This window comes from Salvia splendens, chromosome 9 (assembly GCF_004379255.2).
Source record: "Salvia splendens isolate huo1 chromosome 9, SspV2, whole genome shotgun sequence".
Classification (NCBI taxonomy): Eukaryota; Viridiplantae; Streptophyta; class Magnoliopsida; order Lamiales; family Lamiaceae; genus Salvia; species Salvia splendens.
Window position 1 is genome coordinate 22,260,042 of NC_056040.1, and position 13,710 is coordinate 22,273,751.

The 13,710-nt window shown below is 38.7% G+C and overlaps 1 protein-coding gene across 1 annotated transcript; it reads right to left on the bottom strand.

The window, feature by feature from the left end:
* Positions 1 to 294: 294 nt before the first annotated feature.
* LOC121748585 (DNA-directed RNA polymerase III subunit rpc3-like) lies at positions 295 to 6,282 on the bottom strand. Its single transcript, XM_042143040.1, has 14 exons — positions 5,960 to 6,282; positions 5,724 to 5,871; positions 5,348 to 5,457; positions 5,156 to 5,237; positions 4,565 to 4,710; positions 3,886 to 4,026; positions 3,667 to 3,777; positions 3,437 to 3,548; positions 1,994 to 2,134; positions 1,848 to 1,885; positions 1,670 to 1,762; positions 1,380 to 1,463; positions 1,012 to 1,155; positions 295 to 828 (listed from the first exon to the last, which is right to left on the bottom strand). Exons 1-14 carry the CDS (start codon positions 6,026 to 6,028, stop codon positions 694 to 696), a joined length of 1,554 nt encoding a protein of 517 aa, XP_041998974.1. The 5' UTR covers positions 6,029 to 6,282; the 3' UTR covers positions 295 to 693.
* Between the last annotated feature and the right edge of the window lie 7,428 nt (positions 6,283 to 13,710).

Below are 13,710 nucleotides of genomic sequence, written 5' to 3' on the forward strand. Positions count from 1 at the left end.
ATAATACAAATTATAATAAATATAATAATATAAAATAATAGTATATGATTTAGGTTATGGATGTTATAAGGGTCGTGCCGTTGGCAAGAGCACAACGGCTGGCAGGGTATGTGCCACGCCGACGGCAAAGCGATAGCTCTTAAGATCAAAATTGACCTTTACTCTTATTAATGTGAGGCAACTTTTACAAAAAAATGAAATTTCATATTTTTTTAGGACAAAATAAAAAAGAAAGTGACATCAACGGAGTAATAAATAAAAAACTAATAGGGGTAACACCCATGAGGGAAAATATTGATGGCTTATGCCCAATCTCTATGGCTCCAAACTGAAATTGTGCAGACTTTGATCACATTTACCAAGTTGCAGGATACATGTCCAACATCAAACCAAGAAACCATTAGCATTGTAAAACGAGATGATATCCTAAATTAATATGAACACTAGTTTCCTAAAACCTGCGTAAGATTGTCTTATCAATATCCTACCCCGAAAACTAATAACGTCAACACAGAAACTGATGAACTGAAAGCACTACAAAATGATAGAAGTAATAAAAAATGAACATATATTTTCACCAGGGCACCTCCTTTGCTGCCCTCTTATTGCTTCATCTTTCTGTCTAATTCATCGAGAGCCTGAGAAAAGCAGACAGTTATCACTGAAAATCTAATTGAAGGGAATCTCGAACCCTCAGAAATGATGAAACAGCACCACTGCATCATCTAGATCCATCAATGAACGCTCCAAGGTAGCCCTGACTATTCTGTACACCATAACTTTATTCCTCAGTTCCCCAACAAGTTTATCCTTAGGTATTTGAAGAACCTGGAGCACATCACTTAAATCATTGAGACCGATCTTCTATAAATACACTCACAGTGCCAAACAGTGAGGTTTTCCTCTCAACAAAATAGATATGTTATTGTTGATTCACAAATCACAATGATGTAGTAAATCCATTACTGTTTATTCCTTCATATATATGCATCGTAACTATCTAAAGCATACCTCTTTTCTCTGGTCTTGCTCGTGAGCGATTCTAAGTTTCAAATTTAGAACAGCATGGTACATTTCATCAAGAAATTTTTCCCGGAAACGTTTCTGATCCACTTTCCACAGATGAAATGATGGTGGCCTGGCCGCAGTCATACTCTACAAATAAAGTTTTCTTTCAGTCACTGAAATTCTCGAGGAAAAGCGTATCAGCGGACTTGAATGTATACTTCACATATTAATTCAATGTGCATGTTATCTTTTGCACAGCATGATTGACAACATTGCACAAATATTAGATTTTCATATCAATATAAATAGGGCTGGACCCCCACCCAGACACAAAATTCTTCTTGGAACCATGATAATGCAATAGAAAATACCTCCATGTGTAAATATCCATCTTTCCAGAGCTGGAAGAGTATCTTGGTGGTCTCTTTCTTCTCAACAAATGTAATATCTGAAATCTAAAGCATAAGATACGAACTAGTTACTGCGATGATTCCACCTTGAATTGACTGAAGTACAATGTGCAATGATTCCTGAAATAATTCATTTTATGGGATTTTATGTAAACTAAACTATTAACTTCTTAAAAATATGTTTCACTTCTGGGAGGGAGGAAGGGAAACAACATCCTTATTTCTTAAGATTATCAAATTGCTAAAGTTACCTTGTCCGTCTCAACGAGGCGACCAGCCCTTGACAGTAGCCTAAATATCTTGTAGGCTTCCTTCCCATACCTTTTCAATATCATTGACTCCACCTAATTAGAATGCCATTGCATAAGATGTTGAGATAAATAAACATTAACAGAGACCAATAGAGAATGAAGGAACAAAAAAACAAACTTCTTGATTTTGAGCCATTTGAATGAAGCTCTTAATATCTGAAGAGAGACAAATAGCAAAGGTATGTGTTAGAACTCAATAGATGGATGGTGGCTTGGTTGATAAAGGTTGCATTAAGATAAAAAGCAAGAAGAGGATGAAAGTACCAATGCTATAGCTTTCCATATCAGTAGCAAGGGTTTCACAACCAAGTTGTTCGAGTGAAGTTTGGACACGGTCAAGATCCATGCCAACACCACCATCTTTTTTAATCACTTCTTCATATATATCGTTTATAGACAGATCGGCTGGAAATAATACCACAAGTCAGATCAGATAAATGTTGATAAACCAGGGCACAATTGATCATTTAACAATGTCTGTGAATGGTACACAAATCTAGGGCTGGCAATTTTCGACACGACACGATAATCTGACACGAATCCGCATGAAATTATTGGGTTGGGGTCGAGTCTTATTGGATTCGTGTCCTTATCGGGTTGACCCATTAAGAACCCGATAATTTCGGGTTGGGTTCGGGTCGGATGCGGGTCGGATACGGGTAACCCATTAAGAAATAATATTATTATTTTTATTATTATTTAAAAAAATATATATTACTTTAATTTTTTAATTTCTTATAAATTAGGTTTAAATAGTATAAAACGAATTTTAATTATGTAAATTAGGTTAAAAATTAAGGTTTAATCGTGTAATATTAGGTTTTAATCGTGTAATATCAGGTTCGGGTTGTTATCGTGTCGTGTCAACCCATATTATATCGTGTCGATAATGGGTTCGTGTCGGGTGTGGGTCGTGTTCGGATTTGAAGGTAGCAGGTCGGGTTCGTGTTCGGATTTACAGTTTCCTTAGCAGGTCGGGTTCAGGTTAGGCCTTATTGGGTTGGGTCATTATCAGGTTGACCCGATAACGACCCAATCCGCACGATTTGCCAGCCCTACACAAATCCCTTCAAGTGCCATCATGAATATGTTTCTTAATTCTAAGTTGTTCAGGTGTCCCTACTAATCAACTAAATATGAGACAGAAAACTAAGGAGTGGATAAATCTAAAATACATAATAATTTTGGAATAGTAACAATCAAATGACTTCAAAGCAAACCAACAATAAGACAACTACTATTTATTGGTGTTTTTAGCGCCGTTCGTACCAAATTGACAAATGCACATATAAAGGGTATGTGGGGCAAGCCAGTCTTAATTCTTAACTACAAGGCTGTCATGATCAAATTGTACACTGCTTTCTTATTTCATTGTATAAATTGTTCTTGTTGAACCATACATGCCTTGAAGTTCTTGACAAATCACTATAGATCGCTCCATGTTCTTAACAAGTTAGGCAATCCCCATGCTATGTCTTAATAGTACGCTTGTCTTCTTCCTTGCCATCAAATTTGTGAATTCGTAGAATGAACTAAAACACCAGTACACCACATACAACATAAGCCACTAACTAAAGCCATTGAATTATTTGAATGATGGATTTGATTCCAAAGATATTTGTTCCATTTTAGTAATGGAGAGTGACGAAGTCCTACAACATAACCTTAGAATTCAATCCAGGTATGTATAGAAAGAAATGTCCTTACGAGAGTTTTCAGCATTCATTCGAGTCTCTGATTGTCCAATTAAATCCAAAGCTGCACTCAGCACAATGCTTGCTTCATTGTTAATACTTGTTTTCACATGTGAAATACAAGCCTGCATCGAAGAAATACATAAGAATCTCATACAGAAGCTTTTTATGTAAATAAACACAGCAAGTGACATCAAACTTATTTCTTCTAGCAACCAATTAGAAATAATTATAATAACGAACCTTATGTATCAGGCGCCACAAAAATTCTTCAAAATTAACACGCCAAAGAACTTCTATCTTTCTATTTACATCCGCTAATTCGTCATCAGAGTCCAAAACAATATTCTTGCGCTATTAGTCAAAATGAATACAAAAATAACAAGTCAATAATCTCAAATAATAAGTCAATAATTTCAAATATTGTGCTGAAAGATACTTCAAAAGAAATGCTACTCGAACCTTCTGGCCCACTTTTGGGATACTAGTACTTTCCTCACCCTTCTCCTCAGAAATATCACCCGTGTCCATTGAAAATCTTATCAACTCTGATGGAGCAGCAGCTTCCAAAGCAAGCTGCTCTATGGTCTTCCTTTCTGTGATCTGTTAAGTGAATGGTCAGTTCTACTAAAGTAGGTCGTTTGCATAAATATCAGCAGAAGATGCAGGACCACATGAACAGGTTAGCTAGTGACAAACAAGTGAGACTTTCCAGTTTCCTCATACAGTCATCTACCTCGATAATCAAGAACCCTGCCCCCATCCCGCAGACAAAAAGAGAAAAGATTCCGTTTTCTTCATATATTTATATTTTTAAACAAAAGAGAATAGATATAATCCAAGAAACTACAACTCTCATCAATCCTATTACTTCCTAAAAATATTTTAATACATGAAGCAGGCATCAGCACAAAGGAATTGTCAACATATAGATATAATGCATGTTATTTATGAAAGTTTATACCCTCAACCAATTGAAGGGAAATGACCATACAAGACAAATAAACTTTATGATGAATGGAAGCAAAGAACTGCACAATATACACACCATCCAAAAATATATTGTGCAGACAGATATTTAAAGGAAATTAGCAGAAGGTCTCTTGAAACGTAGAATATACTGCTATGTTCAAATGGGTACCTCTCCTGACTTGGCACCTCGCTTCTTGGCAGGAGCCTCATCAGTAGGTGGAGTAAGGAGTGGCCCAGGCAAAGGGCAGCGCTCTATAAACCGGGCACTCAAAAGTCTCCTGAAGCTATCATGCACAACCTGATTGTCAGAACTACCTGCAGGAGTGAAGAGTTTTCAAATGCAAAGCAACCATATAATATAGTCCCAAATCCAAATTACTATTAGTTAACTGGATTTTGATAAGAGACAAAAAAAAAACACTTTGGTAACCATTGCTAATATATATTGTCGGTTAATTTCTTGAACATGCTTCACTATGAATTGATTGACTAAAGGTTCTAACTTGGAGCTGATTGAAATGGTCTCTTCAAAACTTTTCGTTAACAGCTTCGTACTTTTATCATGCATCAGAATATCAGATGATGACCATAATGACGATTATCATTATATTGGTAAGAATTTCATTGCAATTACTTGGATATTGAATTATAATGAAGAAAAAATGACTATTAAATTGAAGAAGAACTTGGTCTATATTCTATAAAGTATGTTTCAATTTTGACTAGTTTTATAGCAAAAGTTACAACTAATTATCGATACCTGTTTTCTGCTTTTCTCTATCAATAATTTGATCAAGCGAAAGCCTCCCGTGTTGAATCAACCCATCAAATATTCCTCGACACTGTAAAATAACGAGATGAGCAATCAACCTCAACATCAGTTATCACATATCAAAGAATAAACTCAAATGCCAGTAAACAGAACAAAAAAAATACTAAAAAATGAACTCACATCTTCACCAAGCTCCTCTGATACAATTTGCATAAATTTTGTGGCCCTTAATTTATGCATAATGTTGTCGAATAACACCATATAGTGGGTGGATTTCTGTGCCTTAACACCTACAGTCGCAAAAGAGAAACCACTTATATGGGCTTCATGCTTTAAACAATCTTCACTAATAAATTAGTCGCAATCACTGAATAAACACTTCCCACACAATCTTTAATAGATAAACTTATTTTTTTCTTATCAATGTTGTATAAATAAACAGGCCTTTCTTGAATAAAATACCCAACTTCAAAAAACAACCATTTTGAATCAAAATACAAGATTGAATCAGCAACACAAACAGAATTTTAATGAAATTTATGCAGCAAAGATTCACCTTCTTGCTCAAGTTGGAAGGCTTGAACGCAGTTTTGGTGTATCAAAACCCGTAAACAATTGAAAACATTTTCTCTAGAGAGCTGTGTGGACTTGCCAATTTCATCTAGCTTTAGGGTTCCTTTGCGGAGCAAACACTCGCATACTTTCTGCACATAAAACAGATTTGTACTTAATTGCTAAACATTAAAAGCAGAAAGCAAAATAGGTGAGAAAATTAAGAAGAGAGGGAATTACAGAGCACAAATCACCGTAGAAGGAGGAGATGACATGGGCGGCGAGTAAAATACCGTGCTGCGACACCATCACTGCGTGATTACAGGCGGTTGAGGGCGGAGAAGAGAGGCAGGAATCCGATTAGCAGCGGTGGCTGCTGCTTTTTCATCAAGTTTAAATCCTCTTTCAGTCTAAACCGCCGCTGACAAGAGGCGGCGCCGAGACAAGAGGCGGAGACTCTAAACCGCCGCTGAGTATTGATTTTGATTTTGAAGGATGGAGAAAATCAGGGCCTGTTTGTGGTTAGCCCAAAACATGAAACTGAAATTGGAGATTTTGGTTTGTGCGCGCGCATATGTGTGAGTGTGTTTCAATTATTAAAAATTTTAAAATTTAAATTTTATTATAAAATTATGATAATATTAAATTTAAATATAATATAAAATAATATTTATATAATTTTGTTAAAATTTAAAATAAGAAGAAAGAAAAATGAAATGGAATGATCATTCCTTAGCTAAATGGATGGAATGACCATTCCAAATGGAGGTGATTCCTAAGAAAAAAAATTTACCAAGCAAAGGAATAGAATGGAGTGGAATGGAGGTAAGAATGTCATTACATTCTCACATTTCATTTCATTTCTTTTCTTTTCATCATACCAAGTAGGGCTAAAGGTGTTTCATGATTTAAAATTATTTCGCATACCATCTCATTGTAAAATTTTAGAGCTTTTAAATCAATAAATATTTAACACTTAAATTTAGCTATATATGTTAATACAAAGAGAGAATTTTGAGATGAGTACAAGATTGTCAATCAAAGTGCTTCTGGCGAGAAATTTAATTAATTATGTTAAGCTGTTGAAATCTTTTAAAACATATCATAAAATTTTAATACAAACATCGGTTTATAAATTAAGAGAGGGGGGAGGGAGGAAGAAAAGAAAGAATGGTGTATCTCTCAATATTTTGATTTTTGAAAATAATACTTTCCCGTCCACCAATAATCATCTCATTTTTTAATTTCATTTGTCCACCAAAAAATGGCTTAGTTTTTTTTTTAACTGTAATCACAGTATATAACTTAATTTGTGGTATATACCGAATTTTGGTAAGCCGCGGTATATGAAAATTTACACCGTTACCTTATCGAAATAAAGAGAGAATGGTGTATCTCTCAATATTTTGATTTTTGAAAATAATACTTCCTCGTCCACCAATAATCATCTCATTTTTTCAATTTCATATGTCCACCAATAAATGTCTTAGTTGTTTTTTAACTGTAATCACGGTATATATCTTAATTTGTGGTATATACCGAATTTCGATAAGCCGCGGTATATGAAAATTCACACCGTTACCTTATCGAAATATTTCGATAAGGTATCATATCATACCTAAAATCACGGTATACCAAAATTTTAGTATTTTCGGTATTTTTTCGATATAATAAGACCGATATTACGGTATTTCAGTATTTTCCCTACCCTTAGTATCAGACCTTCGGATTAAAAAAATGAGCTTGAAACTTCCACTTAAAAATGATAAAAAAAATTAAAAAAAATAACTGTCAATTTGCAGTTGAGCGCAACATCACTCGGGTCGAGTGGATTCTGGACACAATTCCGCTCAGTCGGCGGTGGAACTTTCTCACTTGGAATGTGATTATCCACTCTGGTCGAGTGAGTTCTCGCCACAATTCCACTCTGGTCGAGTGGAAGTGAAACTGCTTTCAAACCTTGCCCTTGACTCCCGACTTCGTTCCAATTGCCACATTTCCATGCCATGTAGTGGAGATATTCTGTTAAATTGAGTCCAAATATGCATAGCACCAATAAAGTTTGATGGGATAAAAGATGAATATTTAATTTGCAACACCCACAAATCCCCGGGATTTTTAGGAAGTGAAATGCAAATGCCTCAAAATGATGTTGCTTAACTAAGGCTATAAGTAATTATTCTAGTTAACTAAGGTTATTGTTGTCATTTTGTAATTTTATCTTGATTTGGAACTATAAAAATAACTGTTCAATATTTGTGGTGGACTTTCATTTGGGCTGTTTATTTAATTTGGCCCATGTGAAAATTATTTGGGCTGAGCCCAAATCTCTTCCCTCTACCACCAGATGGTGCCATGTGTACTCCCACCCAGATCTTGGCTTGGAGTCGTTGGATTGTGGCTTGTGTTCGTTATGTGAGAGTCGACCCTTTCTCTCCTCTCATTATTCAGATGTCACACACTCTCTCTCTACTCACTCGTTGCTGTGATTTCTCTCTTTTCTCTCTACACTCTCTTCTTCTCCGATGACTTCTCCGACGGCTTTACTTTGGTTATCAATGTTTCTTTGAGTGATAGACCGGTGGCTTTGCTGGTTTAAGCAACTACTTCGGTTGCTGGTGTGTGCGTGAGATCTAGGGTTTTGGTGTGAGAGAATTGGTGCGAGGTTGTGTTCTCAGGTTATAGATCCGGTGTGAAGGAGTTGTGTGGTGTTGATTTATGTGGTGTGAGGTGAATCACTTGTGGATTCAACGGTGCTCCCTTGGATCTGGTTTCCGGAGAATAGATTTGTTCTATAGGCGGGTGGCTGAGCCATCGCCTTGTTCTGATCTGTGTTGTTCTTGCCTTGTTCTTTCTTGTGTAATTGCTTTAGATCCGAGAGGATCTTATTTGTTATTACTAATGAGTTTAGTGAGTGTGCAGGTTCAAGAAGGGTTAACGAGTAATCAAGAACATAGTTAGGGTTATTAACTATTGTTGTAATAGTTGATAGGTTTCCCTTGTAATTCTTGATTAATATCAGCCGCTTGGTTGAGAGTTTGGCTGAGCTCTCTTGTAAGAAGAACAAAGAGATCTCGGTAATTAGTGAACCCGGACTGGTCTGATCCCTACAGTAGTATCAGAGCCACGGGGGGGACTAGTCTGGCACGCCAAATCGCTTAAGGAGGTGGGCAAGTGGAATCCTCTTTCGAGTGGGGATTCACTCTGGTAAATTGGCTAAATCTCCGATTTCCTTTTCTGTTTTAGAGCCACATATAGGCTTGGGTTATTCTCTGCTGGTAGATAGTCTCTAGCAAAGACTTAGGACTTTTCTTGTTTTCTTTGTTCTCTATGTTTTCTAGCTTCTGATTACCTGACCACCAAGCATTAGTATTGCCTAAGTGACCCCCTGCACCCTCTAAAAGTGAGTGATTGCGAATTGGGATAGCCTTAGCCAGTGTTGCTCGTGACAGTCAGGGATTTGAGGTCTGACTTGTGTGAAAGCTGTGTAAAAGTGTGTCTGGTCTTTGGTGTATGTCTCTGTGCTTTGAGGTTTGCAAGGTTTTGTGTTTCTGTCTTACTTCCTGTGTTCTTGCTAAAGTGATTGCAAAAATGACCCAACATGTTGGTTTGATTCCTTTTAATGGCAAAAATGATTTTGTTATTTGGAAACAAAAAATGAAGTGTGTTTTAATTCAGCAAAAGGTATTTAAGGTTGTGGATGATTCTTTACCTGATGACACTGCTCAAGATAAAATTGATGAGATGAATGAGTTGGCTAGAGCTACTATTGTGTTAAATCTGTCTGATTCTGTGATTAGGAAAGTTGATCATATTGAATCAGCTTCTGATATGTGGAAACAACTTGATACCTAGTTCACTGAGACTTCAATGTCTTCAATAATGTACCTGCTTGAAAAGTTGTTTAAATTTAAGCTTGATATTGCAAAAGGCATTGATGATAATGTGAATAGGTTTCAGAAGCTTGTGAAGGATATAAAGAGATCTGGTGACAAAACTATAGATGAATACACTAGTATAGCTCTAATGAATGTCATACCTGACTCTTATCGTGATGTGAAAGCAGCCATTAAGTATGGTAGAGACTCTGCTCCTCTGTACTTAATCATAAGCTCCCTGAAATCTAAAGAACTTGAATTAAGGGAAAGGGTTGCCGACAAGAATGCTTTTAATAAAGTCTTGAATGTCACAGGTAGACCTAAGTCTAGAGGGGGAAATGAATCCAATGGGGGTTCTGGTTCTAGTTAAAATTCAAGGAAGAAGTTTAGGTCTAGGTCCAGAAGTAAGGATCCTAAAAGCTATAGAAAGTGTTTTAATTGTGGAGAAGTTGGGCACTACAAGAAAGATTGCACCAAGCCTAAAAAGAATAAACCCCACAATAATAACACTCAGCTAGAAAACCTTATCAATGTGGCCAAGTATGATGCTGAAAATGAATCTGTGTATATGGTGCATGATTTGATGTATATAAATGCTTCTCCTATCTGCCCCTTTACTACAAATTATTGGCTTTATGATTCTGGATGTACTTATCATGTTAGTCCTTTCAAGGAAGTTTTTTCTGAGTTAAAGCCTGTAACTAATATTTTTGTGTCAATGGCTGATGACAAGAAGTGAGAAACTCTTGGTATTGGCACATTGTGTTTAAAGTTTGATAATGGCTATGTGCTCAACTTGAAGGATGTAAGATATGTTCCTGATCTATGCTATAATTTGATGTCTTGTACTCCTCTTGAAAATGGGGGGAAGGCTACATGAAAATCTGCAAAGGTTCAATGTGTCTGTTTAAGGCCAAGAGAAAATGTGGTTTGTATGTTTGTACTGCTGTGCCTCTTTCATGTGAGAAAGCATTTGTCAATGTTGTTAAAACTGATAAAACTATGTTGTGGCATAATAGGCTAGGCCACATGAGTGCAAAAGGTTTGAATATTCTGAAAAAGCATGCTATTCTCTCTGATAATGATGTCCATGGTAATTTGTCTTTCTGTGACACTTGTGTGCTGGGTAAACAACATAGGGTTTCATTTCCTACTCATGTGCCTGTTAATGTTAGTAAGTGCATTCTTGAGTATTTGCATATGGATGTTTGGGGCCCTGCTTCTGTGTCTTCTCACTCTGGTTATGCGCATTTTTTGTCTGTTATTGATGATTTTTCAAGAAAAGTTTGGTGTTTCCTTATGAGGCATAAGTGTGAACTGTTTGAAAAACTGAAAGCTTGGAAAACTTTGATTGAAACTCAGACATGTGAAAAAATTAAGGCTATCAGAACTGACAATGGCTTGGAATTTTGTAACAAACAGATTGATGACTTGTGTGCTGGTTTTGGAATCAAAAGACATAAAAATGTTCCTTACACCCTACAGCAAAATGGGGTGGTTGAAAGGATGAACAGAACTTTACTTGATAAAGTTAGATGCATGCTTGCTAAATCTGGTTTATCTAAAAAAATTTGGGGTGAAACTTTGTTAATTGCTACTTAATTGGTTAATAGATCTCTTTCTGTGTCTTTGTTAGGACAATGTCCTGAATATGTGTTTTCTGAAAAACTCTATCTCTTTCTAATCTAAGGATATTTGACTGTGCTGCTTTTGTGCATACTAAGTCTGACAAACTTGAGCCTAGATCTAGAAAAATGTGTGTTTCTAGGATATCCTGAAGGTGTTAAAGGTTAAAGAGTTTGGTTAAGAGATGAACCAGGGTTTAAAGTCATAATTAGCAGGGATGTGGTCTTCAATGAAGATGAATTCCCTTGCTTGAAAATGACTAATAACCCAACTTCAGAACATGTGGACAATGATCCTCTTAGAGCATCTCCAATGGCGGCGTCAGCGTAGGCACGCCGATTTTTTGCGGACGCCAGTGCTGACGCCGAACCATTGCAGTCGGCGTCAAAATCGGTGCGCCTACGCCGATTCTTGGACTGACGCCGATTCTGACGCCGACTCTCACGGCGCCATTGTAGGCCCCGAATCGGGGTCAGACCGGCGTAAGAATTTTGTTATTTTTTAAAATTTTTCGAAACACTATATATACGCGCTTTGGACGTCATTTTCATTCGCACCACTTATATTAACGAGTACTCTCTCTATCTTAATTTTTGTACAAGATCAACAATGAGAAATGGAGAACAACTACGAAGGTACTCCAGTGACGACCGGGTCTCAGACTCCCCCGACTCCCGTGGGAGGTGGTTGGCCTCCGATGACCGGGTACTACAACATGTACTCGTGGCAGCAGATGATGACACCGATGGTCGCCAAGGAAAGTTTACCGGCTTGGCAGGGGGTACCGCCGATGCAACCCCCTATGCAGATGATGCCGGGGTGGGCACCCGGGATGCAGCCACCGGCGCAGCAGATGATGCCACCGCCGCAGGGAAAGCCCGGGGGGAAAACGTCTATCAGCCGGCTTTTGATTTTTCCACCGGTTCTTCGCACACATCGACCCCAACAGATGCACAGTACATGCCGTTTGAGAGCTTCTCCTTAGAGGAGTTGGGTTTTGATATTAACGAGGTTCCGAAAACCCCCATTCCAAGCCGGGGAGTAGGGAGGGGTCGGAGCACCCCTAAGAAGAAGGGCAAGGCCAAGAAGGTCGGCGAGTCGTCGCTACCGGTTGAGGATAGTGGGGTCCGGAGGAAGTGGACGGACGCGGAGAACGTTGCGCTGGCCAAGGCGTGGGTGAGTGTCTGCGATGATCCTCTCGTTTTGAACAGCCAGAGGATCGTCAACTTGTGGGCCAAGGTAGCCGCAGCCTACAGGGCATTTTGCCCTGAAGGGAGACCGCGCACCGGGGAAGAGTGCCGGAAATGCTGGGACCGAATCAGGTCTGCCATATCTCGATTTTTGAGTTTGTACGCCAACGCCCTCCGCATGTGGACCAGTGGCCAAACAGAGGAGGACTGTAGGAGGATTGCGGAGAGAGCCATCCCGGATCCCGGGAAGTACTACGACTTCACCTACTGGACCTCCTACCTTGTGCTCCACGAGTTGGAGAAATTCCGGGCAGGTATCGAGGCTGGCTGGCCGAAGAAGCAGAAACTGAACTATACCGGTGAGTATAGCGGCAGCAGCGGTGGTTCCCACGACCTCCCCGAGACGGCCCAGGAGCTCCCGACCCCTCGTTCGTTCGGTCGCCGACCTCGCCCGGTTGGCCAAAGGCGGGTGCAACGGGAAGCGAGGGGGGGCACCCCGAGTTCCCACGAGGTCCAGTCGGCATCCCTCCTCGGTAGGTCCATCGATGAGCTCAAATTCTTCGCGAGTCAATAAACGCGCGCTCAAATGGTGAAGACCTTAGCCGACTTCCTGACGGCGGTGGATCCCGTGGAGAAGACTTATCTTCGCGTTTTACTCCGGAGCATGCGTGAAGAATTGGAGGGGTTTCAGAGGGATACCGACGGGAGTAGCGGCGGCGTTGGGGGCGACGGAGGCGGCGGCGGCGACGACAAAGGGTTGGGCGACGACGGAGGCGAGGACGGCGACGAGGAGTGATTTTTTATGTATTTTTTTTTGTACTTTTTTAGTTTTTATATATTTTTTAAATTAATGTACTTTTTTATAAATTATTGTACTTTTTTATAAATTTTAATATTATTATTCAATTTTCCTGTATTTGTCTCGTAAATTAAATTCCGTATGTTGCTACGATTGTAAATTAAATTATATAATTATTATTAGTGATGTGGATAGGCTATGGGAGGGCTATTGCATGTCCAGTTGCATGTCCAGATGATGTGGCATGAGGATTTTAGTGCAGATGATGTGGCAGTGGGAAGGCTATGAGAGGGCTATTTCATATCTAGAACCATTGGAGATGCTCTTATTGAGGTGGAGTCCACAAATACACTCACTGGTGTGGAGCATCCTAGTGATACTCCAAGTGAGGTGGAGCAACCTTTCTAGAACTCTTATCCAGTCTTTACAACTAATGAGACACCCTGTGAAGGAAATCTAAATGTGAATGATGTTGTGCCTCCCCAAAATGATAATGAT

Excerpts from the sequence above, each read along its gene's own strand:
- LOC121748585 (XM_042143040.1), bottom strand. The coding sequence starts at position 6,028 with ATGGTGTCGCAGCACGGTATTTTACTCGCCGCCCATGTCATCTCCTCC. Across the intron at positions 4,027-4,564 it reads GAGGTGCCAAGTCAGGAGAG|ATCACAGAAAGGAAGACCAT; the intron begins GTACCCATTTGA and ends TTCACTTAACAG. Across the intron at positions 1,763-1,847 it reads AAATGGCTCAAAATCAAGAA|GTGGAGTCAATGATATTGAA; the intron begins GTTTGTTTTTTT and ends CATTCTAATTAG.